Source organism: Heloderma suspectum, chromosome 1 (assembly GCF_057233095.1).
Source record: "Heloderma suspectum isolate Gila_16-S chromosome 1, 16-S_ref, whole genome shotgun sequence".
NCBI lineage: Eukaryota > Metazoa > Chordata > Lepidosauria > Squamata > Helodermatidae > Heloderma > Heloderma suspectum.
The window spans coordinates 413,274,761-413,298,044 of NC_139458.1; the positions used below are offsets into that span (position 1 = coordinate 413,274,761).

Sequence of the window (23,284 nt, forward strand, 5' to 3'; positions counted from 1 at the left end):
AATATTAACCTCTCTGCCCCCACTATAATTCATTAGACTTTTCCTCTGGGCTGGCAGATTATAAGAACGTAAGAACAGCCATGCTTGATCAGACCAAAGACCTCTCTGGTACAGCATTCTGCTCCCATGGTGGCCAACCAGATAATTATGGGAAGCCCACGAGCAGGACATGAGGGCAATAGCCTTCGCCTGCTTTTGTTCCCTAGTGCCTGGTATTTATAGGCATGCTGCCTCTAATACTGGGCGGTAGCATATAGCCCTCATGACTAGTAGCCACTGGTAGCCTTACCCTCCATGAATTTGTCTAATCCCCTTTTAAAGCCATCTGAGTCAGTGTATATCTAAGATTGTGCCTCTGTTCCCTGTGAACTGAAGCCTGCTGATCCATTCTGTTGCCAAGAAAGCTCACCTGACTCACAGTTTGAGGCCTACACAGGCAAAGGGAAAAAGGGTCAGGCTTAGAGGCCGCAAGTTTTTTGTTGGGAGGGGGTATCCTTAAGAAGAATAGTTTCAAGTCTCCAGTTAAGTTTCTGTTTCAGTTTCCCAGTTAAGTTTAATTTCTTCATGATTGAAACAGTACTTTTGGTTTTGAGGGAGGAGGGTATATAAAGAGAGCGAGAGAGCCAGTAAGAGTAGAGTCAGAAGACCAGAGCAGGAAGGAGCGGCCTAGAGGAATCTAAGCACAGGTAGGGTAAAGGAACTTGCATTTTGCAACTTTTAGTTTCTCTTAATGCCTTTTGTATCACTCAGCTCTATTGTTTACAACTCTTTAGTTGTAAACTCTTACAACTCTATTGTACAACTCTTACAACTCTATTGTACAACTCTTACAACTCTATTGTTTACAACTCAGCTCTATTACAACTCTTTAGTTGTAATTTGCTTGCTTTAATTTACCAGTAAACTGTTGTGGTTAAACCCTGTGTCTAGAGTGTCAATCACCCCATGTCTACAGCCTAAACCCCACATTACTGGGAAGGGGAACTTTAAAACAAGGAAGGTGGGACTCTTAAGGAGCCAAGAGATTCTTAAGGAGTTGCTCAGGGGGTCAGGTCATAAGGAGAACCCTGACACAGACATTAGCACAATGTGATCATGGTAAGGTTATTCATGCCATTCTGGCTTCCTTGGCCTATACCAAAGCCTGTACAGAAATCTAACAGGGGTGAGTATTATAGGTGTAAGTAGGGATGTACGAAAGTGACTTACCTTTCGCGGATTATGTTGATGGTGGGAGGGGAGGCGTTCCGTCCCTCCCCCGGAATCCTGGCCGGGGGGGGAGGCGCTCCGTTCCTCCCCCCGGAATCCTCGAACGGCCGGCTGTGCTCTGCGGCAGCTCCGCAGAGCAGCTGGCCAGGCCCAGCCCGGCCAGGCCAGAGCCGTCCGCAGCCGGATTTCCGGCCGCGGAGGGCTCTGCGTAAAAAAACAAACTGCGTACGCAAATGGCGGCGGCTATGGCTGCTGCCATTTGCATTCCTTCTTTTTGGCCGTCTTAATCTACGTAAATATTTACGTAGACTATGACGGCGAAAATAAAGGGGAACGCGAATAGCGTAGTGGGCGCTATTTGCGTCCCTTTTTGATTCCCCGTTTTAGCCTACATAAATCTTTATGTAGCCTATCACGTCTTTTTTTTTTTTTACACAAGCCTGGAAATGGCGGTGGTGGCAGCCAGTCAGAAGACCGGCCGCCGCCGGAGCCGCTGCCACCCGGAAGATCTGCCCCAGGTGAGTCTTGTCCCGGGGGGGGGGGGGGGTCCGCAGGGGGGCGGGGGGGCAGGCCGTTCCACCACAGAGTTCGGGGGGCCGAATGCACCGAGATCCGTGGCGGAATTCTCTGACATCCGTAGGTGTAAGTAGAAGTCTTTGGCAGGTGGAAGAGCAGCATGAACGTCTAGCAGGGAGAAGAAGGCCCAGTAATGTCTTGCACTTTGATCAGTGTTCCCAGGAGAAGCAACACATTCTGCCAATGTAGTTGTGTGAAACCTGACAAGCTGAAGACAAGGATTCCAGCCCTTGACCTTGTAAAGTTCTTTGATAGTCTCTAAATCCCCACAGTGGTACAGCTAGGTAATTTTAGACCCTGGGAGTAATGATGGGGTGGGGAGTTTAGATCGTTATGTTTATTACTTCAGTTGGGGAGCACAGAGCTAACGTTTCCCTACTCTCCCTCACAACCCACCATTCCAAGCTTTATAACTGCTTTTAAATTCCTGAGATCTTAGATCAAAGAACAAAAACAAAACCTTTTGCCAACTCTGATTAAAACCCCCAAAAGAAATACCCTGCGTATGTACAGTTTTGCATTTAAAACTCATTTAAGTCATAGCTCCATCATGACTACAGGAATAAAATTGAGTTTGCTACTGCTGTCCTGATGGTAAACACATTTACTTGGGGATAAGTACCATTTTGTTGTAGAAAAGGATAATGTATGTTAAAGGTAAAAATAATAAAATGGCCATCTGTAATCATGTGTAGATGTCTGCCCAGCCAGCCACTGACTATAAAATGTTTTTAAAAATAAAAAACGCTATTTGCGTTCCCCTTATTTTTGCCGTCTTAGTCTACGTAATTATATACGTAGACTAAGACGGCCCAAAATAAGGAACGCAAATGGCGGCGGCCATAGCCGCCGCCATTTGCGTACGCCTTTTTTTTTTTTTTAACCCAGACGTTTTAGGCTACGTAAAAACTTACATAGCCTATCGCATCTGTGTAAAAAAAACAAAACAAAACCTGCAAATGGCAGCGGCGGCAGCCACCCGGAAGATCCACCCCAGGTAAGTCTCGTCCCGGGGGGATCCGTGGGGGTGGCAGGCCGTTCCACCACAGATTTCAGGGGGCCGAATGCACTGGCATTCGGCCTCCCCGAGATCCGTGGCGGAGTTATCTGCCATCCCTAGTAATGTATGGCTGTGAGAGCTGGACTATAAGGAAGGCTGAGCGCTGAAGAATTGATGCTTTCAAACTGTGGTGCTGGAGAAGACTCTTACGAGTCCCCTGGACTGCAAGGAGGTCAAATCAGTCAATGCTAAAGGAAATCAACCCTGACTGCTCATTGGAAGGACAGATACTGAAACTGAAGCTCAAATATTTTGGCCACCTAATGCGAAGAGAAAACTCCCTGGAAAAGACCCTGATGCTGGGAAAGATTGAAGGTAAAAGGAGAAGGGGACGGCAGAGGATGAGATGGCTAGATAGCATCACTGATGCAATGAATATGAACTTGAGCACGCTCCGGGAGAGAGCGGAGGACAGGAAGGCCTGGCGTGCTATGGTCCATGGGGTCACAAAGAATCGGACACAACTTAACAACTGAACAACTACTCCTGAGCCCAAGATTGGACTTACTACTTGGAAAGTTAGGCTACAGGCAGCCACTAAGCCTGGAGTCATCAGACATGGTGAATACTGTTGTTGCCCAGCCTGAACAGGAAGCCTTTATAGTCCGTCCTTGTCAGGGAGAGCCAGTGACCAGCCTGGTGGGTGGAGTAACTCCAGAACCCAGGAAACAAATACTTTGATTTCCAACTCAAATACTACAGGCCTGGAAGAGTTTCCACAGTCAGTAGGAGATGATCTGTTACCGCCTAAAAGCTCAACTGAATCCATATATGCCCCAAGTGGGGTGATGATGCTGCACTCCAGAAGTGAAGCTGTGAGAGATTTAAAGGGACAGTGCACTGTCTTGGATGTGTGCATGGTAGCAACAGTGAATAGCTCTGAATAGTGCCTTTTGCTTTCTCCAGTGGAGGTCTTGATGAAAACCAACAGCCTTGGGAGACTGGTGGCATGGACAGCTGATGGAAAATGTCAATTTAGTGTGCAGAAGCAGGGGAAAAGGCACACTCATTTTGGGGAGTTACTGGGAAGAGCTTCAAAATGAAACTGATCATCAGACGTTTATATACAGAATAACAAATAGTTTGGAGACAGGATACACTAGAATTTGGGTTGCCCAGTGAAACTGATCAGCAGTAGGTTCAGACCAGATGAAAGGAAATAGCACATCACACAGTTAATTATAGTTTCACTGCCACAGGATATGATGATGATCACTAGCTTGGGCCAGACCATGGGTTACTTTAAAGACGTGGCTAGCAGCTACATACATATTTTTCTCTTTTAGTCTAGGGTAAGCACAGGGGCCTGATCTGGATCAGGACCCTAGTGGCGGGATAGGGGTTTTTCAAGCCTTCCCCACCCCACACACAGAAATTCAGCAGTGGGGCAGCAGTGACAGGCTGATTTTAAAAGCGAAAAGCTGTTGTTTGCTGTCAGATTTCAGCAGCATGGCAGTGGCTGGAAAGGGGACTATTTTGTTTTAAAATAGCTCCTTTTTGCCATGACACTGCTGAATTTCAGCAGCAAACCACAGCATTTCGCTTTTAAAAGGAGCCTTTTTTTCCTGTCACCACTGTCCTGCCACTGGATTTTGGTGTGGCGTGGGGGGGGGGCAGGGGTACGTGTGCAGCCCATAGGCCACATGTTGCCCACCCTTGCATTAAAGGAGATGGCAATATATATTGCAGGCAATGTGCTGATCTGCGATTGTGATAAATGTATCTATCTATATTGCAGGAATGGGGACCCAGTCCATATCAGGACTGCAACAGGAGACAAAGGGGCAAAGCCCCCTACACACACACATACACTGTAGGGTTCTAGTCCAGATTAGCACCCCCACCCCCTAATTGCTTATACCTCTCCTGAAGGCTGTGAACCGCCAGTGCCAGGTTTGAGGCTTTGTAAGCTTTCTGCTCCTCAGTGAGGTCTACAACTGTTGTGGAAACCGGTGTGGAAACCGTTGGACCTCCAGATATTGTTGGACTCCAGGTCCTGTCAGCCCTAGCCAGTGTGGTCAGTGGTCAGGGATGATTGGAGCTGTAGTCCACCGACATCTGGAGGGGAACAGGCTCCCCATTCCTGATCTACAGAGATTTCCTCCTCTGACTACATGATTGGTGGATCCAGAAGTCATGAGACCTCCTGGTCAGATTATCCTGGCTTGAGGTCATTATCTGAGGAGTGGTCATCAGAGAGGTCTGGGGGCTAACAGGGTGTTGTCCCCATATTCAAAACAGCTCTGCAAATAAGCCCACAAAAGAAAATGACTAACTCACAATTTTTGCCACACAGATGACCTAAAAAAACAAAGAAAGCTAAGGGCGCAATCATATGTATGCTGGCTGGGGAATGCTGGGAGATGTGGCACTTTTTTCTGTCTAAATGTGGATAAGATTGCACTCTAAATAATCTCCCTTTGTCATACATTTTCTCTTCTTTGTTGGTTATACGTTTGTCCTTTCCTGTTCAGCTTTAAAATCTTCCAGCCATTATCCTTCTCCTTCAGTCAGGAAGATCTAGCCTCCTTCAGGCTGTATTATTTTCTTTAAAAAAACCCACAAAAAAACATTAAGGTGCAGAGCTGTGTTTCAACATTAAAAAGAAAAGAAATAACTGTTTGTACAAATTAAACCGCCCACGCCATCTTTTATTGATTATCATTCTGCTTGCAAATACATGGGCTGGGGTTTAAATACATCCCTCTGCCATGAATGCGCTTTGTTGTTCTCATTTAGATCCAGTCTTGTTACACTTCTGGTTTTAATTTTTTTTGGTATTTAATTGTTGCAACTGAAAAGGATTTATGGGCCCACACAGATTCACAGCATTTGAAAAGCTGGAAATGCTCTTCACTTCTTCCCCTCCTCACCCTCCCTTTTTTTTGTAAATTGGAATTATATTGTTGGTTGCTAACAGATTGACGAATATGGTAATACCCTTATGCAATATTCCTCCTGTGATCCTCATTTAGCTCCCAACTCAGCAAGATATTTTAATGCATCTGCCTAGTTTTTATGCATGTAAATTAAGCCCACTCATTTCATGCTCAAACATTCACCAGATGTTTAAACACCCCTCTGAAAATGGTCAAGACAAAACCTGAAATTCGGGGCTGTTTATTTGGACCTTTGAACAATGGGGTTTAGTATGAACCTCTCAGCATGAGGGATGAGTGAATCAGTTGATTTCTGGTCCTTGTCACTTTTGCATATGCTCATCCATAAGTTTGTTCTGTCCCATTTCCACATTCAATTAATCTGTAATTTAAAAGAAAATGGACAAAAATTCATATTAAAATGTGTATTTTGAACATAAGTAGAGTCCTGTTGGATCAGACCAAAGGGCTATCTGTTTTTTTAATATGCTTTATTTATCTATTTATTATAAAATGTATAAACTGTTCCACATCAAAAGATATCAGAGAGGCATACAACAAATTAAAATACAGAACACAAAAGATTATCAATAAAAGCAGAGAACATCAATAAAATAGTGTCTGGGATTTCGACTACTCAGGAGATACTTGCCTGAAAAGAATAGCCTTCAGAAAATGCTGAAAACAAAGTAGCATAGGTGCATGTACTATGGAAGGGCATTCCATAGGGTGGGAGCCAATGTACTAAAGGCCTACTCTTGGTGGTTTCCAAGCAGATCTCTGACCCATGCATTTGAAACTTATTTTTGGATACATTCTTCAAGCCAAGAACTATGTCAGAACAGTCAGAAAGTGCAAAAGTCTGGGAGCTGCAGATCAGGTCAGTTTATATCAGAATGTGCAAAGATCACATTCTTCAAGCATCCCTGCTTAGCACTGATTATCTCCCCATGTAGTGTGTCCTTTGATAAGCAGCCATCTTGTGTCTTCTGGCCATCTTTGGTATGCAGCCCAAGGTGGTACTGAAAGCTGGTATTCTCAGGATGCTGAATTATAAAGCAAGCGTAAAATTCTGTGCACTCCGTGTGTGTGTGTGTGTGTGCGCGTGCACGCACGCACTTATTCAGACTTGTGGATTGAATTCTGGGTATGGCATAGGGTCTGTGCTTGTGGCTTTGATCCACAGTCTGTGCCTTGAGAGGTTAAAGGGAAATGGTTTGTTCTCTAGTGATGCTCTTTCTGTGGGCTTTAATACAGTGACCATACAAAGTTAATGATGTGACTGCAGGATTTGTGGTTGTTTGTTAGTGATGTTCAGCTATTGGGCAGTATAGCAATGTAATAAATAATAAAATGTTATCTCCCTCTTCAGAGATTGCATAGCTCCTTTTCCCCAAGCCTTTGCCTACAGCTTTATACAGTGTTAAAAATCCTGCTTTGTGGGTGTTTGCTGACTAGCCAGGATGAACAGAAGTCCAACTCGCAACTATTTCTTCTCATGCTCCCAACCACACCTTCTCCATCAGTGGCTGCCATTAACTGAAAGCACATGGTACCTTTCTGCATCACAAATGGTTGCATGGATCAGTTCATTGTTGTTTCCCAAGGATTGGCAAGTGCAATGTTATTTATTCAAGATCCTTTTGAATTCAATTCCTCTCATATTGTGCTTTGCAAAAAGCACAGCCTAGTTATAATTTTTTCCATATATACCTGGAATTAGCTGTATCCTGTCAGTTCTTGGGGAGAAAGAGCAAGTAAGCCAAGATTTAGGGCTTTAATAAAAATTTCTGCTGCTAGTGATTGTTGTGATGTGAATTCCATGTAAACACTTCTGGCGTTCTTTGACAGTGGTTAATAACTCTTAGGAGGGTGATTGGCTTAGGTATTGAGATGCTGAAAAGAGTCAGGGAGTTAGAGCTGAAAATGAGAGAATGATGGTGTTGCTTGTTAGGAAGGAAGGAAGGAAGGAAGGAAGGAAGGAAGGAAGGAAGGAAACTATTCCCAGTGTGAGGGTTTCAAGTCTAGTCAGTCCCCCTAAAGGCAACCAGGGAAGTTGCTTCAGGTGCAGGGAACAAAAGTAACTTCACAATGCCCTTCTCAGCACTTTCAGTCAGTGGCAGTAGGACCTCTCAGTAGAGCCCTCCCTCTTTATCAAACAGCTCCACAGACAGCCTTCGTATTATAGGAACATAGTGCTGTGGCCTCATACAGGATGCTGCTTTATACCAGGTCAGACTATTTGTCCACCTACTCTCAGTATTGTCTACTCTGGGGCAGGCTCTCCAGTGTCATGACCCCACTGGAGGAATCCTCCTCAGGCAAAGAGCAAGAGTGCCCAGAAACTGAGGGCACCCCAAGTCAGTCACTGCTGCCAGAACGTGAGGAGCCTTGGCCCTCGGGGGAGATGGCTGCAGGTCTGTCCCTGTCGGCAGAGGGGGCTGTGCCTCTGAGGCAGAGGCTGAGCAACCTCCTGGCCCCCAGAAGCATCGTCGCCTCAAGCAATAGGCCAGTAAAGCTCCTGTGAGAAAGAGTGCTCGCTTGCAAAGAAAGACTCCTCAGGAGAAAGCAACTCCTCTTGAGTAGGGCTCTGCCCAGAGAGCTCTAATGTACTGCAGGTGAGCCCTGGATGGAGCTCAGCAGGCTTTGGGGTTAAAAGCCTTCAATGTCTGCCTAGTCACTGTTGGAAACAATACTGTTCTTGTAGCTCCTGTGCCTTCTACCTTGCCTCCCGGCCCTTGCCCTGTGGTTAGTGCTCCATGCTACTGACCCTTGGAATCCTTCTTGACTCTGCTTCTGGGCTGTGTAATGTATCTGACTGCCTAATTGTGTTTTGACCTGTTCCTGCTATCTTGACCATTTTTGCCTTAGCCTGACCCCACTTATCTGATGGTTGCCTGTACTTTGACCTTTGCTTGCTATCTTGACCTCTCCTGCCTTGGCCTGAACTAGGGATGTTGTGGATGCCCGACTGGGTCCGGAAGTCCGTCGGGGGACCCCCCACCTCCACCCCCCTGGACTGTGCCCACCAAGCCCCTGCCCTCGCTCGCACCGGCTCGTGCTCTCCTGGACTCACCACGACCCATCTGGCGAACACCTACCATCTTGCCGCTTTAAAAAAATAATAATAGAAAAAAGAGAGTTTTTTAAAATGTGCATATTTAAATATGTGCAGTTTGGGGCCGGGAAAGCTTAATATATGCAATATCAGAGGCATTTATATTGTGCATATTAAGCTTTCCCGGCCCCAAACCACGCATATTTAAATATGTGCATTTTTTTAAACTCCCTATTTTCCATTTTTAAAAAAAGGCGGCAAATGGCAGGCACTCACCGGATGGGGTGAGTGCGGGCGACTTGCCGAGCTCGTGGGAGCTTGAGCTTGGGTCTGGGGGGTGAGTGGGGGCGGCACTTCAGTGGGTGCCCGGAGAACCCGAGCTAGGGTGTGTTTGCACATCCCTAGCCTGAATCTCATTAGACTGAAATTTGCGTGCTTGAACATTTGCTGAATGTTAGCCCTGCACCCGGAGTCTGCCAAAGTCAACGCAGGACATCCAGGGTCTCAGGTCAAGGTCTTTCATCTTGTCATGGATGTCCTCCCATTGGTTAAAGTTGACTATGGAGTATGGACAAGACGGAAATCTTGTTTTTTTCTTCCTGATCACCCTGCCCATCCCTTGAGTGTTTCTCCCCTTCTCTTCCAGGGCTGTCAGGTGACCCCCATCTCAGAGGCCATGGATTTCAGGGTTCTGGTAGATGATCGGCTGTCACTTCACTCCTTTGTGAATACAAGATGAAAATAGTTTTCATCTTGTGAATATCTACCAGATCTGCCATTTCCTGACCCCCAAGATGGTGGGGCTTCTCGTTCGTGCCCTTGTTGTTTCCCACCTAGATTACTGTGATAGTCTCCTGGCCAGTCTTCCTTCTTCTTCACTCCGTCCTCTTATTCTAGTACAGGACAGTGCTGTACGTGCTGTATTAGATTTGCCCTGTTATTCCCATGTTTCCCACTATCACAGGGCATCGCATTAGTTGCCTGTCAGGGCAAGGACACATTTTAAACTCCTTGTCTTGACTTTTAAGGCTCTGCATCTTCCCAGTTATTTGGCGGAGTTGGTTGTGTGGCGTGCTCCCCTTAGGAGAACTCGGTCCACAGATTCCAGAGTTTTGGTGGTTCCTTGGACTAAAGTGGAAAACTCTAGGCTCTAGGCATTTTCTCATCTTGCCCCATGATTGTGGAATTCTCTCACTTTATACCTCCATGTGGAACCAGAGTTGGACAAATTTAAATGAGGCTTGAAAACTTATTTGTTCAAGTCAGAGCCAGAGGCATTGGTGTATAAAGTGAGGAACAACTGGTTTGTAATTGGGTTTCAAATTGGTTGGTTGTTTTGTTTTATGATTGGTTATAAGTACTTAAAATTTTGATTAATATTTTATTTAATGTGTAATTATTGACTTTGTTTATATTATTGTGTTGTATGGTTTGGGGTTAATTGGAATGCGCTCTCGTATAAAGGGCAATATAAATTTGTAGTAGTATTTCATATCACTGACTACCCGACTCTTGACCTAGAGATGCCAGAGACTGAATCTGGGGCCTTGTGCTCTGCCACTGAGCTGTGTTCCTTCCCTGCCCTGAAAACAGGGCTCAAACCAGCCACCTTCAGTTCTGCAAGCAACAGCTCAGACCAATTTCCCAGCAAGCCAGGCATATCCGATGGCTTATCCCTGCCTACTCTCTGAAGTCAGGATAGGCCCCCTGATCCTTGCTTTTCTCCTCCTGTCATCTCCCCTCTGGGAGAAGCAGGATCCTGCCCAGATTCCATGTCGCTGGTTGTCCAGTAGCCTCTTCAGATTGCATCAAAAGAGCGTATCATTCCCAGGAAATAATCATACTTTCCTATTCATCACGCATATGGCTCTCCTCTGAAATAGTACAGCAGAGGTAAAAAGAAAAAGATTAACATTTCTTAAAATTAGGGCTGTCAATCAACAGAAGAATGTTCAATTGAGTTACCATTTCCCTTTAACAGATTAGTTGATTAAATATGCTCATTATCAAAATCTCAATAACTTTACTTTTTTTAAGATATTGAGGATATTAAACTGAGATAGCTTACAGTTTAATAAACAAAAGCTACCAATCATTGTGTCAGGAGCTACTCGGGCTAGACCCAAGGACCCACAGATTTAGAAATGACTTCCATGTGGTGAAGCTGCTGATGCTACAGCATAGAACATTTCCTGTGCTGTGAAGCGACTCCACCCACCTAGCTTGGCTATTGGGTTGGAACGAGGAAGAAATTCAGTCCACGTTTTATTGTGAACTTACCTAATTTTGTACTTTCGGAGACCGCTGTGTGAACCGAAACTGAGTTATTCTTTGAAATCCGCACTCTTCTCAATTTTGCAGTGGAGTTCTCCAATCAAAAAATGCATATTTTAGGGGAAATAACATTAAAATGCATTATATTAGGAAACACGCTTGCAAAAAATATGTTTATGAGAAATGTGCATAAAAATGTTTATGAATGTTTATGCAAAAAAATATTTTTAATGCTGAAAGTACAGGATGAACCACACTTAAGATTGAAAAAATGAAAAACTATTCTTCATCGGGTCTCTAGTTGTTAATTCATCAAGAACTATAAAAGCTTTCTGTTCAGGCTGAGAATTTGCTTGCGCAATTATAGTTCTTAATTGACTTTTGATACTTGGTGCGCCTTCTGATCCCTGGCTTTTGGCCCTCAGTTCCTGGCTCATCTTGACTGCTGCATATTAAGACATTATTAGAAGGAAAGGCCACCTTTTTAATCATTTCTTTAAATCATTTCCCCCATTCCATATTGCAGTGATACTACAGATATAGAATAGCTTCAAAAAAGCAGATACTTGTAATTTGCAGCCCTATAGGTAGAAATTCATACATATATGTACCCTTCCCCATAGTTTAAGCTGGCACTTGGGAATTTAAAATGTTGTTTTTTTCCCCATCCCTCCTTTTATTACTAATACAGTGGCAATGTTAATGGCATCAACTCTTACATTAGTATTCTAACTTCGTAGCTGATGACCAAAAGTAGATTTACCAGGCAATGGAATAGTCATAATTAATTTAAAAAAAATGTTTTCCCCCATAGCCATAAAGAAGAATTAATATATTCTTTTAAGTGTCAAATATTTCAATTTTAGTGAGATTGTTCAATAAAAACAAAATGTGTTCTTCTGAAGGTTTTGTGAGGGCTTAATAACGGCTGCATGTAGAGCTTAATAAATCTTAGTGTTTACATTAACAAAAATTGATTGATAATGTCAGTAGGTTGCATTAGTATTCTTGTTCAATATTTCTCATTGTAAAAAAGCAATAGAACAATTACTTCTTGTTGAGCAAAATAAACTGTAGAACAGCCTCATTTTTATTAGTCTGTTTTTTACTTAAAAAATGGATTTCCATCTACCTGCTATACATTATATGTGAGCATGAGCTAACATGAATAAATAATCTGCTGATGCTTTTAATATACAGTAATCTAAAAATTCTCATCTCTGGTACTCTTATTTTTTAAATTCTCAATTATACAAAACTTCATTGAGCAAAATGCAAGAAAATGTTGTTTGTAGCATTTTTATCCCACTCTTCAGAAAAGCCTAGCAGAGTGACTTATATAAAAAGAGACAAGAGTAAACCAAGAAAACTCAGGCACCAGTTCTTAAACTATAAGCTTCTTATAAGGACCAGCTTGAACTGAAACAGTTTAGGGAGAGGAGGAGCCAAGTGAAGCTGGTCCCCCAGTCAGCTCCATCTTCCTCTCTCTCTCTCCCCTTTGATCAGGTGGAATGGCTGCTGATAGGTGAGTTGAGTGAAGAATGAGCCAAATGGAGCTGATATCTCAGCAGAACTGATGGAATGGCCTTGCTCTCTCTTTCTCTTTCTCTCTCTCTCTCTCTCTCTCTCTCTCTGTCTTTCTCACCCTCCCACTCTCTCTCAGTTTGAATTACTGCTTCTCCATGGCAGTTCAGGGAAGGAGGAGCCAAATGAAGCCGGTCTCCCAGTCGAGCTGATGGAGTGGCTCTAATGCCCATCTCTCTCTCTCCTCACATCTCTGAGCACCTGCTTTGCATGCAGAAGGTCCCAGGTTCGATCCCCAGCATCTCCAAGTAGGGCTGGAAAAACTCCTGCCTGAAACCCTGGGGGCCGCTGCTAGTCAGTATCGACAGTATTGGGCTAGGTGGACCAAGGGTCTGGCTCAGTATAAGAAAGCTTCCAGTGTTCACAGGTGGAGAGAGAGGTCCACTGCAGAGATCCCTTGATCAGTGGTGGAAAGCTCTGTCACTGTGCTTGCTCTACCACTGCTGCTCTGACAGCAGGAAGGGCGGAAAGGTCCAGGGGTGAATCAGGAGAGGCCTTGGATCCACCAGATCCAAAGCCCCCTCGTTCCTAGCCATGTTCTGAGAATGTGAAGGGGAACTATGTCAGCCCTGGAGCACGCGTAATTATTTACCCTCCCTTTGGAACCAATGGGAGGGGGAAAACCTCAAACGGACAAACTGGTGAGAAAAAAAGGAAAAAGGTAAAGGAAGGAAGGTAAAAAAAGGAAAAAGGAAGGTGAAACACCCACTGACCCTAACTCTGGCCAGTGCAAGCCCAGCAGAGCTTAGGAAATAGAAGTTCCTCTGCCATGGATTCTCTCTCTCCTGCCCCCATAGGATTGCTCTGCCCAGAAATTGTTCTTGCTGTTTTATATTTTCCCAGAGCTGGGAAAGGCCTGTGCCATTCAGGATAGACAACGATCTGACTTGATATAAGCAGTTTCACAAGGTGAATTGCTTGCCTCCTTTCCCTGGTTATAGATAGCAAAACAAAAAACAAACCAGCCCACAGATGCCTTTGAATACTTCCTTTTTGTGGGGAAAGGAAAACAAAGGGTTGCATCTGACCAAGGAAGGGGGAAGAAAAAACAATCCAAAGCTGCAAAAACCCGAACAGACCAATAACCTAATTTTATTTCACTTTCCTTAAAAATCCAATTTTCTCCCACCTTTCTCATTTATGTAAGCAGAGTAAACAAGGGATTCGTTGTATGGCCAGTAAGTAAGCCACTGTTAAGGAGTCCTTAAAATGTGCAAATCCGAGGTACCCAGAATGCACATTTGCAAATCCACATATCATAAACAGATTTATTTTTCATACGGTACAACATCTTGTTCTTTAGCTACTGACATCCTCAATGTTTCAGCATTATCCTCTCCATGGTAAAGCTTAGGGGACAGACATATAAATAAATTGCATCCTTTTGTTTTTTGTAGCTGAACTCTTCATGGAACAACAGCATCTCAAAGAAGCGGGCTTTTGTATCCAGGAGGCAGCCAGTCTCTTTCCTACATCTCACACTGTGCTGTACATGCGGGGGAGGCTTGCGGAGATGAACAGCAGCTTGGAGGAGGCGAAGCAATTGTATGATGAAGCACTAACAGTGAACCCAAGCGGAGTAGAAATCATGAACTGCTTGGTGAGTATGCACAAGGGGCTCCCATTTAGGTGTATGCCCTTGTCATGTCGCCGTGGGGTTATTCTGTTGGCCTGACAGGGGGTCTGGCAGACAGATTCCCAAGAGTTTTATTCTACAATGCAGGGACTATGAACTGCAGTTGCATATTTCTTTCTGGAAAAATACAGCATCCTTACCTGTACTGCACTGGACCCTCCTGGGAAATTAATGCTTTGTGATTGTTATGATCCAAGCGAGCAAGTCACAATAACTGACACCCTGCTATGTTAAGTTACTGAACACTCCTGGTCCCAATGGGCCCTAAATATTTGATGCCAGGAACTTTTCAAGGCCAGAGGCCTCACCTTTTTGCATATCAGCCCTCCGGCTGACATGAATGTGTATATATAATTATACAGTGTGTTTGCAAGCATGGGAGGAGAGCTGCACCGTTCACACACGAGCTGGTGTAGTGTGGTCATTTTGAGTTAGAAGGTCCTGGACCCAAGTCTAGCATCTGCATGGACTCAGTTGGTAGCCGTAGGCAACACACTGTTCTCTCAGTCAGTCTCAGCTGTTTGTATGCAATATCAAGATAGTGATACTGACCTACCCTACAAGATTGTTCTAAGGATTACCGAGATAATGTATGTTATATGCTACATGTTGTTGTTATTGTTTTGTTTATTACATTAAGAATATAAGATGAGCCCTGCTGGTTCAGACTGAAGGTTATCTAGTCTAGGATTCTGTTTTCAAGAACAGCCTGCCAGATGCAGCCAGTAGCCCACAGGCAAGACACGAAGGTGGAAGCTCTTCCTCCCCTGTCTGTCTCCTAGCAATTGATATTCAAAGGTATACTGTGTCTGAACATGGAGGTTCTATTTAGCTGTCATGGCTGGTAGTTTTTGATAGGCCTGTCATCCATGAAATTGGCAATCGACACATCCTGTGGTAGCAAATTCCCTATGATGATGTGTTGTGCAAGGATGAAATTTTTTTCAGTCCTACGTGTACTGCAGATCAGTTTCCTTGGCTGACCTTGAGTTCTACTATTAGCAGATAGAGTTTTTTCTCTCCCATTTTTTCACACCATGGATCATTTTATTGTTTTGTTACATTTTTATATCCATTGTTTCCAGCAAGTTTTTCTTGCTAAACAAGTTGTCTTCGCTACTTTTTTTTTTGAGAGAGAGAAAGAGAGAAAGTTAGAAATAATTACCTCTGTGTGGCCACTGAATCTCTGTTATCGCATGTGGAATACAAGGTGCCAACTGACTGATCCAATGTGCTTCCAAAGCAAATTCCCCATGTGAGTGGGGCTCTTTGCCCCTGGTATATCAGCAATGATTAGTGCAGGATTCTCACCTGTCTACCCTTAGTCTGTCAGAAATATCCAGCTTGAAAACAGTGTGGCCAATTTTAAGCAGAGGGCACAAATCTAGCAACAAACGAACCTGCTGGCTTATTGATTCCTTCGTGCAAAAACAAAGAAGTTATCAACACATTTAGAATTCTACCCAGTTGTGTTTAATGGTAACAATAGGGGAGCAATTGGTTTCCCGTGGGAAATGTGTGGTACAATATTGGGGCATGGTTTTTCCTGAAGTTATTCCCCTCACGGTTTGGTATCTACATGTTGACATCCCCCGAAGTGTTGGGGTTAGGGAAAGAAGGGGGGCATTCAAACTAGCCATGCCGTTGTCCAGAAAATAGGCAATATCAACCTCCTTTACAAAACTAACCATAATGTTATGCTCTGTACCTTTAGTGTAAGTTTAGCTTGTTAAGAACAGTTGTTACGATGCTAAGTGCAAAAAGTGGAATGGGGACACACGCACTATGTATTTATATCTTTATAAATATTTTATTTATTTTATTTATCTGAAAGGGTCCCAGAGTGGCTTACCTATAATCAGTTAAACAAGACAATCCCTACCTGCAGGCTTACAATCTAAAAAGACATGACACACAAGAAAAAAGGAATGGGGAGGGAAAAGGTGGGAAATAATTCTTTCAATAGGGCTGGAGGAAAGGCCCTGCCTCGCCTGCTCATCCCCATCACTCATCCTGCTGGAATGGCTGCTGGTGGTGACAGTTGAGGGCAGAGGAGGCCTTCAGCAGGGCTGGTGGAATGGCCCTGCTCTCGCTCTCATCTCCCTCAGCTCAGCCACCTCAGCAGTGGACTCATTGTTGAGAAACAATTTTGTAGAGCATGAAGCTACTCTCACTGGAGCTAGAGAAGAGCTTGATAAGAATTCTATAATTTTATTTATTGATTCAGTCTGTTGTAAACATACTTGAGTAATTACCATTTGATACCTGCAGATGTGAACAAGCATCTAGGGTCTAGGGCTCCTTCTCCTACGTGTAGGTTCCCATTCCTACACTGCTGTCTCCCCATATGTGTCTGCCTGTAGCACACTCGGGTTGAAAACGGGAGAATTATCTGCATCCAAAAATCAACATCCACCTTCTTCTTTACATATTGCTAATGGACAGGAACATCGCATGGCAGTTTCCAGGGCAAGTCTGCACTGTTGTCCACAGTGGGCTGCTACTCTGATTTAAGGCATCTGTAATATGAAACTGTGCTGCCCAGCTGGCAGTGGAGCACACCCCCAGCTTGTCTGGCCTGCAGCAACAACCTATATTCATTCATGAATTAACTTATTTATGATAAAGCACCTAAAAATACCCTATACTGGAACCAGCATTGCATGGAACATACAGTGCTGAAAACCACGGTGTGTCCCTGAAGGCCTAGTTTCCCTACTTGGTTTACTATGTTTGCAAAACAAGATATGTGGACAGAAATGCTGCATGTGACCCTTGCAGGTGTCTTCTTTGACTTGCTACCCCCACCTTCCAGTGGTGGAATTGGCTGCTGATGTTTTCTTTGATTATACATGGAGTATTATCTGAATTCAGTGGGAAAAGATCAATATTAGTGCTCTGATAGCTGCTGCTATTGCCATAGCACTGATCCTTGGAGTCAGTTCTTGGATTCCAGAAGCAGCAAAGTTGCTGCTCTCTGTCACGCTGCTCTGGAACCATTTGAACGTGCAGGTCACATCTGACAGCACGGTCACTTCCTGCCCCAGGAGCAGCAATGCTAGCATGGCAAATAAGTACTCGGACGGGTCCTCCCACATGATCTCCAAGGTTCAGATGTTAACCACAGCAGTGCAAATCATGATGGGGCAACACCCACACCATTCCTGGAGTGCATAATTTTATCTGTGGGTTTATTTATTTATACATTAGTTTACTACCCTTCAGCCAAACAGATGGGGCAATTCTCAGTAAAATACAAAATGATAAAATCAGTATAATAACTTTATAGAATTTTTGCATGTGTTTATAAAGCAGCTGACTTTGGGCACCTGGTCTGCTGAACACATGCTCATGACCTTGCTTTACATTTCAAGCTGGAGAAGAACTTCTAGGGAAACAGCAATCGATTTGGAATGCATCTGAATGTTGCATGCTGGAAAGGTTTGCATTCCAAACCACATCATGGCAACTTCATTAATTACAAATATTCAATGCAGTAGGTTAAGAGAAAGGCTTGGTCTTCCAGTAAGATGGCTACAGCAATACAACTATGCTTCTGATCCAGTCAGGCAAGGTCAAGTGAGTTGTTCCAATGCTTGACAATAGGTCTAATAGAATCAATTGAATAATTAGCGTGATTAAGCAACTAATGCCTTGATCGCTATCAAAACAGTGGCTGTGACTGTCTCCGGGCATGCATCGGTGGCCATTATCCATTTGTCTCATTTGCTGCTTACTACTGCCCTTGAAATGGAGTGGAGGCTGTAATGTTATCTCTTTCGGTCACGATAAAGCTGCCATTCACTAGTCAGAATGGAAGTGGGCAAAGACAGTGTAGAGCAATCGTGGCTTTTGTCTTTAGAGACAGCTGGAACAATCGAACAGTTAAGATTTTGGACTAACTGAGATGTAACTATGGCAGAAGGGAGTAAAACTGGTCTAAGTTGATGCAGTGTAGCAGCTAAGAGTGCGAACTGCAGACTGGGAAGTCCCTGCTTCCAATCCCACCTCAGCTGTGAGATCTTACTATGTAGTGCCCCCTCAAAAATCTATGGCTTGCCCTAACTTATGGGGTTGTGGTAAGGATTACTGAGAGGTGAGAGTGAGAAGGTGCTACTGCAGTCATGTCCTGCTTGTGAGCTTCCTTGAGGAATAGATAACCCTTTGGTCTGACAATGCTGGGCTAGACAGACCTTTGGTCTCATCCAGCACAGCTCTTCTTACATTCTTATGTGTATGTGAAGCACTTTGACCACAAAATTTGCTACGCATTCAGAATGTGTTCCCCAACAATTAGTGTTTTGAGAGATATACTAGTAGCCATTGATAGCCTTATCCACAGGGGAGTAGTAGTAATGGCAAAAAGGGCAAGTGAGAATCTCCCAAGGCTCTTCCATGCTTGATTCATTCTTTTCTGCCATCATTTAACCTGGGAACTACAGACCAGTCAGTCTGACATCAATCCCTGGGGAAATTCTGGAGCAGATGATAAAGCAATCCATCTGGAAGCACCTTGAAAACAGTGCCATGATTACTCGAAGCCAACATGGATTTGTTAAAAACAAGTCCTGCCAGACAAATCTGATCTCATTTTTTGATCAAGTAACCTCCGTTGCAGACCGTGGGAATGCTGTAGACATCATATACCTCGACTTCAGCAAAGCTTTTGACAAAGTGCCCCATGATATCCTGATGAGCAAACTAGCTCAAAGGGGGCTATATGAAACAACGATCCGGTGGATCCACAGTTGGCTACAGAATCGGACTCAAAGAGTGCTTATCAATGGGACCTTCTCAAACTGGGGAGAGGTAACGAGTGGGGTACCGCAGGGCTCAGTCCTGGGCCCAGTGCTCTTCAACATTTTTATGAATGACTTGGAGGAGGAGGTGCAGGGACTGCTGATCAGATTTGCAGATGACACCAAATTGGGCGGGATAGCAAATACTTTGGAAGACAGAAACAAAATTCAAAGTGATCTGGATAGACTGGAGCACTGGGCAGAAAACAACAGAATGACATTTAATAGGGATAAATGCCAAGTTCTGCACCTAGGAAAAAGAAACCAAATTCACAGTTACAAGATGGGGGATACTAGGCTCAACAACACTACAAGCGAGAAGGATCTTGGAATTGTTGTCAATCACAAGCTGAATATGAGCCAACAATATGATGTGGCTGCAAAAAAGGCCAATGCTCTTTTGGGCTGCATTAATAGAAGCATAGCTTCCAAATCCCGGGAAGTACTAGTTCCCCTCTACTCAGCACTGGTTAGGCCTCATCTGGAGTACTGTGTCCAGTTCTGGGCACCACACTTGAAGAAGGATGCAGACAAACTGGAGAGGGTTCAGAGGAGGGCAGCAAAGATGATCAGGGGACTGGAAACAAAGCCCTATGAAGAGAGACTGAAAGAACTGGGCATGTTGAGCCTTGAGAAGAGAAGACTGAGGGGAGATATGATAGCACTCTTCAAGTACTTGAAAGGTTGTCACAGAGAAGAAGGCCAGGATCTCTTCTTGATCATCCCAGAGTGCAGGACACAGAATAATGGGCTCAAGTTAGAGGAAGCCAGATTCCGGCTGAACATCAGGAAAAACTTCCTGACTGTTAGAGCAATATGACAATGGAACCAATTCCCTAGGGATGTGGTGGGCTCTCCCATACTGGAGGCATTCAAGATGAGGCTGGACAGCCATCTGTCAGCGATGCTCTGACTTGGATTCCTGCATTGAGCAGGGGGTTGGACTCGATGGCCTTGTAGGCCCCTTCCAACCCTACTATTCTATGATTCTCTGATTTCGTTTACTCCTAAAACTACATGCTCAACCTTCCATACTCCCACAGCATTTCACTCAGACCCAAGTCAAACAACCAATTACCCTCAATGTAAGGCTACCACCAAAAGCATCAACCCCTTGTTGGGTTCTCCCCCATAATGTGTAGAATCATTTAAACCAGGGCTAGGCAACCTGGTCCCCTCCAGATGTTTTGGACTCCAGTTCTCATAAGCCCTAGCCAGAATGGCCAGTGTTCAGGATTATGGGACTTGTAGTCCAAAGCATCTAGAGGGCACCAGGTTGCCACTGTCTTGTGATATCATCATATTTTGCATTTCTTCACCCAGTATGTGATATCATCACAATACAGGGCGATTCCACATATTGCATGGAAGGACTCCGCATGAGATACCTTTTTTGATGCCTTTCCCATGTGAAGCCCAGTGCATAGTTCCACCTCCAGGGTTTTGCACACAGTACAGCAGGGGTGGGCAACTTTCAGCCCATGGGCCATTTGTGCCCTCCACTGACCCACAAAATTGTAAACAAAATATTTTTGTATTTTTTTAAAAAAGGCATCCGGAACAGCCATTTTGAACACTTCCTGTCCCTTTTAGTGTCAGCCCACAGGGGGTCTGGGGGGAAAAATAGCCCCTGGACCTCCCAAAATGGCCCACCCTACAATACGGTCTTCCATGCCACTAACTGTGCCACCTCATGAGGGAAATCCGTTGTTTAAAAGCACACACACACACTGCACCAAGATCTTTCTGCAAAGTTAATAACGACGGCCACAAATAATCACTTTTAAAATTCTCCCAGGGCTGGAGTAAACTGTACTGGAGTTGAGCCAAGTCAGTCCAAGACATTTTGCAGCCAGATGCAAAGGACAAGATGGCACCCCCTCCCCACATTACACATACAGACTAGCAGTTGATCTTTACTCCTCCACCGCACCTGAGGGCAGCAGGCTAGTTTAGGGGGTGTAGGACAGACTTTGTGGCTCACACAGCTCTGTCCTCCAACAGAGGAGAATGGCCAGAGGGCTCAGGAGGATGGGTTGGGGGGCTGCCACTGCTGCCTCCCAGCATCTGCTGCCTGAGGCCGTTGTCTCACTCTGCCTAATGGTAGGGCCAATCCTGGCCAGGCAGCAGTACTTTAATCTTCTTCTGCACCAAATTTTATCTCTCATTTATGTGTAGGTATCTTTGCTTCCAAATACATCACTCCCAAGAATCAAAGTAGAAATTGCTTAATTTTTAAAAACCTCCCAACATCTGTTTCCTTGAAGGCTTGCTTCAGACTGGCCTGGAGAACAACATAGAGAGGCATGTCATGGAATATCATACCGACACTAATTAAATGCCTATGTACCTGGAAACGGAAGAATGAAAGGCTCCATTCTGTACTCTTTTCACACACCAATAAAATGAAAAGGTCAGAGTATTCACACTCGCTCCAGTGGGAGCCAGTATCCACTGAGAGCAACTTTCATTCTTTTCCAGCATTTTGGGCAAGTTTCATTTTGTTCTTTACAATCACCATTTTCACTTGAACACTATGAACTTGTTTGCATGTTACAACGGGCAGTAGAACGAGCAGATGCACTAGTGACATCTGGCAGGTAGTCTTGCCCATAAAGGGAACTGCACATAGGAGTGCTCTCAGGGTCAATATGGTGTAGTGGTTAGAGTGTTGGACCAGGACGAGAGAGACCAAGCTTTGAATCTCCAGTCAAAGTAACTTTATTGAGTAACTTATTGGGTAACCTTGGGCCAGTCTCAGTCTCTCTCTCTCTCTCTCTCTCTCAACCTAAACAATGACATAGGGTTGTTGCAAGGGAAAAAAACAGGGGATGTGGTGGCAGTTCCATGTAAGCAACCCCAAGCTCTGTGCAGCAAGGGTGGGATAAAAATATAACAAAATAAGGATCATTTCAGGCTGTGCAGGGCATGAGGGAAGGCAAGATATGTCAATGAAAAGGGCAAGATTCACAGCCAGGTTCAAAGGTTGAGTGATACTGAGGATTAATTTGCGAAAGGAAAAGGTGTATTTGAATAAGATATGTTGAGGTTACTTTCCGTATACCTCACAATGCAGGGATGGGAAGGAGGTAGATCAAGATCTACTGGTAGATCTCTGGGTGATTTGCAGTAGATCAGCAAGGATTTCAGACTCCCAGTGGTTTAACAACAAAATGGCCTCCCAGCCCACAAATTATACTGCTGAAGTTTAAAAAGTTTGGGATAACCAGCAGTGGATTTTTGTGTGGAAGGTCTGTGAGCTCAGTTCAATTCTGTTCCTCAAAACAAATCCTTGGGCTCAGAATTCTTTACTTTTAAATGTATGTCTTTTGCACCTGGCTCCAGTTGGTGGGTGTGTTGTTCCTGCCTATTCATCAGTGAGAATACTTTTTCAGTGAGGCCTTTCCCACAGCAGGCAACACCTTCCCCCACACACAGTAACGCTGCCAGCAGGACCTTTACCTCAGGTCCAACCCTTTTACTTTGTGAGATGTGAGGACACTCTGGCTTTTATTGTGACCTGAATTATTCCCTTTAATACTTTACCCTTTTTGTAGCCACGAGCAGTAGGTGTAGGATTTTATAAAACAAGAAGTATTTATTAATTACAGAATTAAGATGATAAGCAGTAAATAAGTAATTTTAAAGGCATACACACGCACACACGCACACACGCACACACACACAGGAACACTTAATTTCCACTTGAGTCCTTCATACACAAATCCTAGTCACTCTCTATAACTTCACCATTTATCTCTTCACAATCTACCTCTTCACAGACCCTATCTCTCTCTCTCCTCAAATTCTATCCTGATCTAAACTTTTCCCTATCTACATCCCTATCTGTTCTAAACCCTATCTGAACTACCCAACCACAGCACCCTGTTTATATAGCCCACATCGTTTCACACAACCTCACTCACTCAGCCATCATCTCACATATGGAAATACACCACATCTCCTGTCACTCATCCCACTCTCACTGTAGATCTACTTAGCATAAGCACATAGAGTTATAACGTTAATACAGATATATAAACACATGTTCATAATATACATACATGTAACATCACAGTGGGTCTCAGGGCTCTCACAAAAACAAAAATCCCACAAGCCCAAAGTCTGGCCATCCCTGTTGTAATGCCCAGATGCTTTTGTGGAATATTCACATGTAGGGTCACAGGTGGCCTGAAACTGCCCTTCCTA

At 44.2% G+C, this 23,284-nt stretch overlaps 1 protein-coding gene across 2 annotated transcripts in view; it reads left to right on the top strand.

Annotated features, from left to right (window-relative positions):
- The window catches only part of TTC7A (tetratricopeptide repeat domain 7A), a 258,341-nt gene that overhangs the window by 182,291 nt on the left and 52,766 nt on the right, over nucleotides 1–23,284 (top strand). Inside the window, exons 19-20 of one of the 2 annotated variants that reach the window (XM_084829019.1) lie at nucleotides 1,649–1,727; nucleotides 14,038–14,072. In XM_084829019.1, coding sequence (XP_084685145.1) covers nucleotides 1,649–1,727; nucleotides 14,038–14,041 — 83 coding nt within the window. In that variant the 3' untranslated portion in view covers nucleotides 14,042–14,072. Of the gene's footprint in view, nucleotides 1–1,648; nucleotides 1,728–14,037; nucleotides 14,241–23,284 lie in introns of those variants that run through there. The other variant, XM_084829018.1, reaches the window with a different exon arrangement.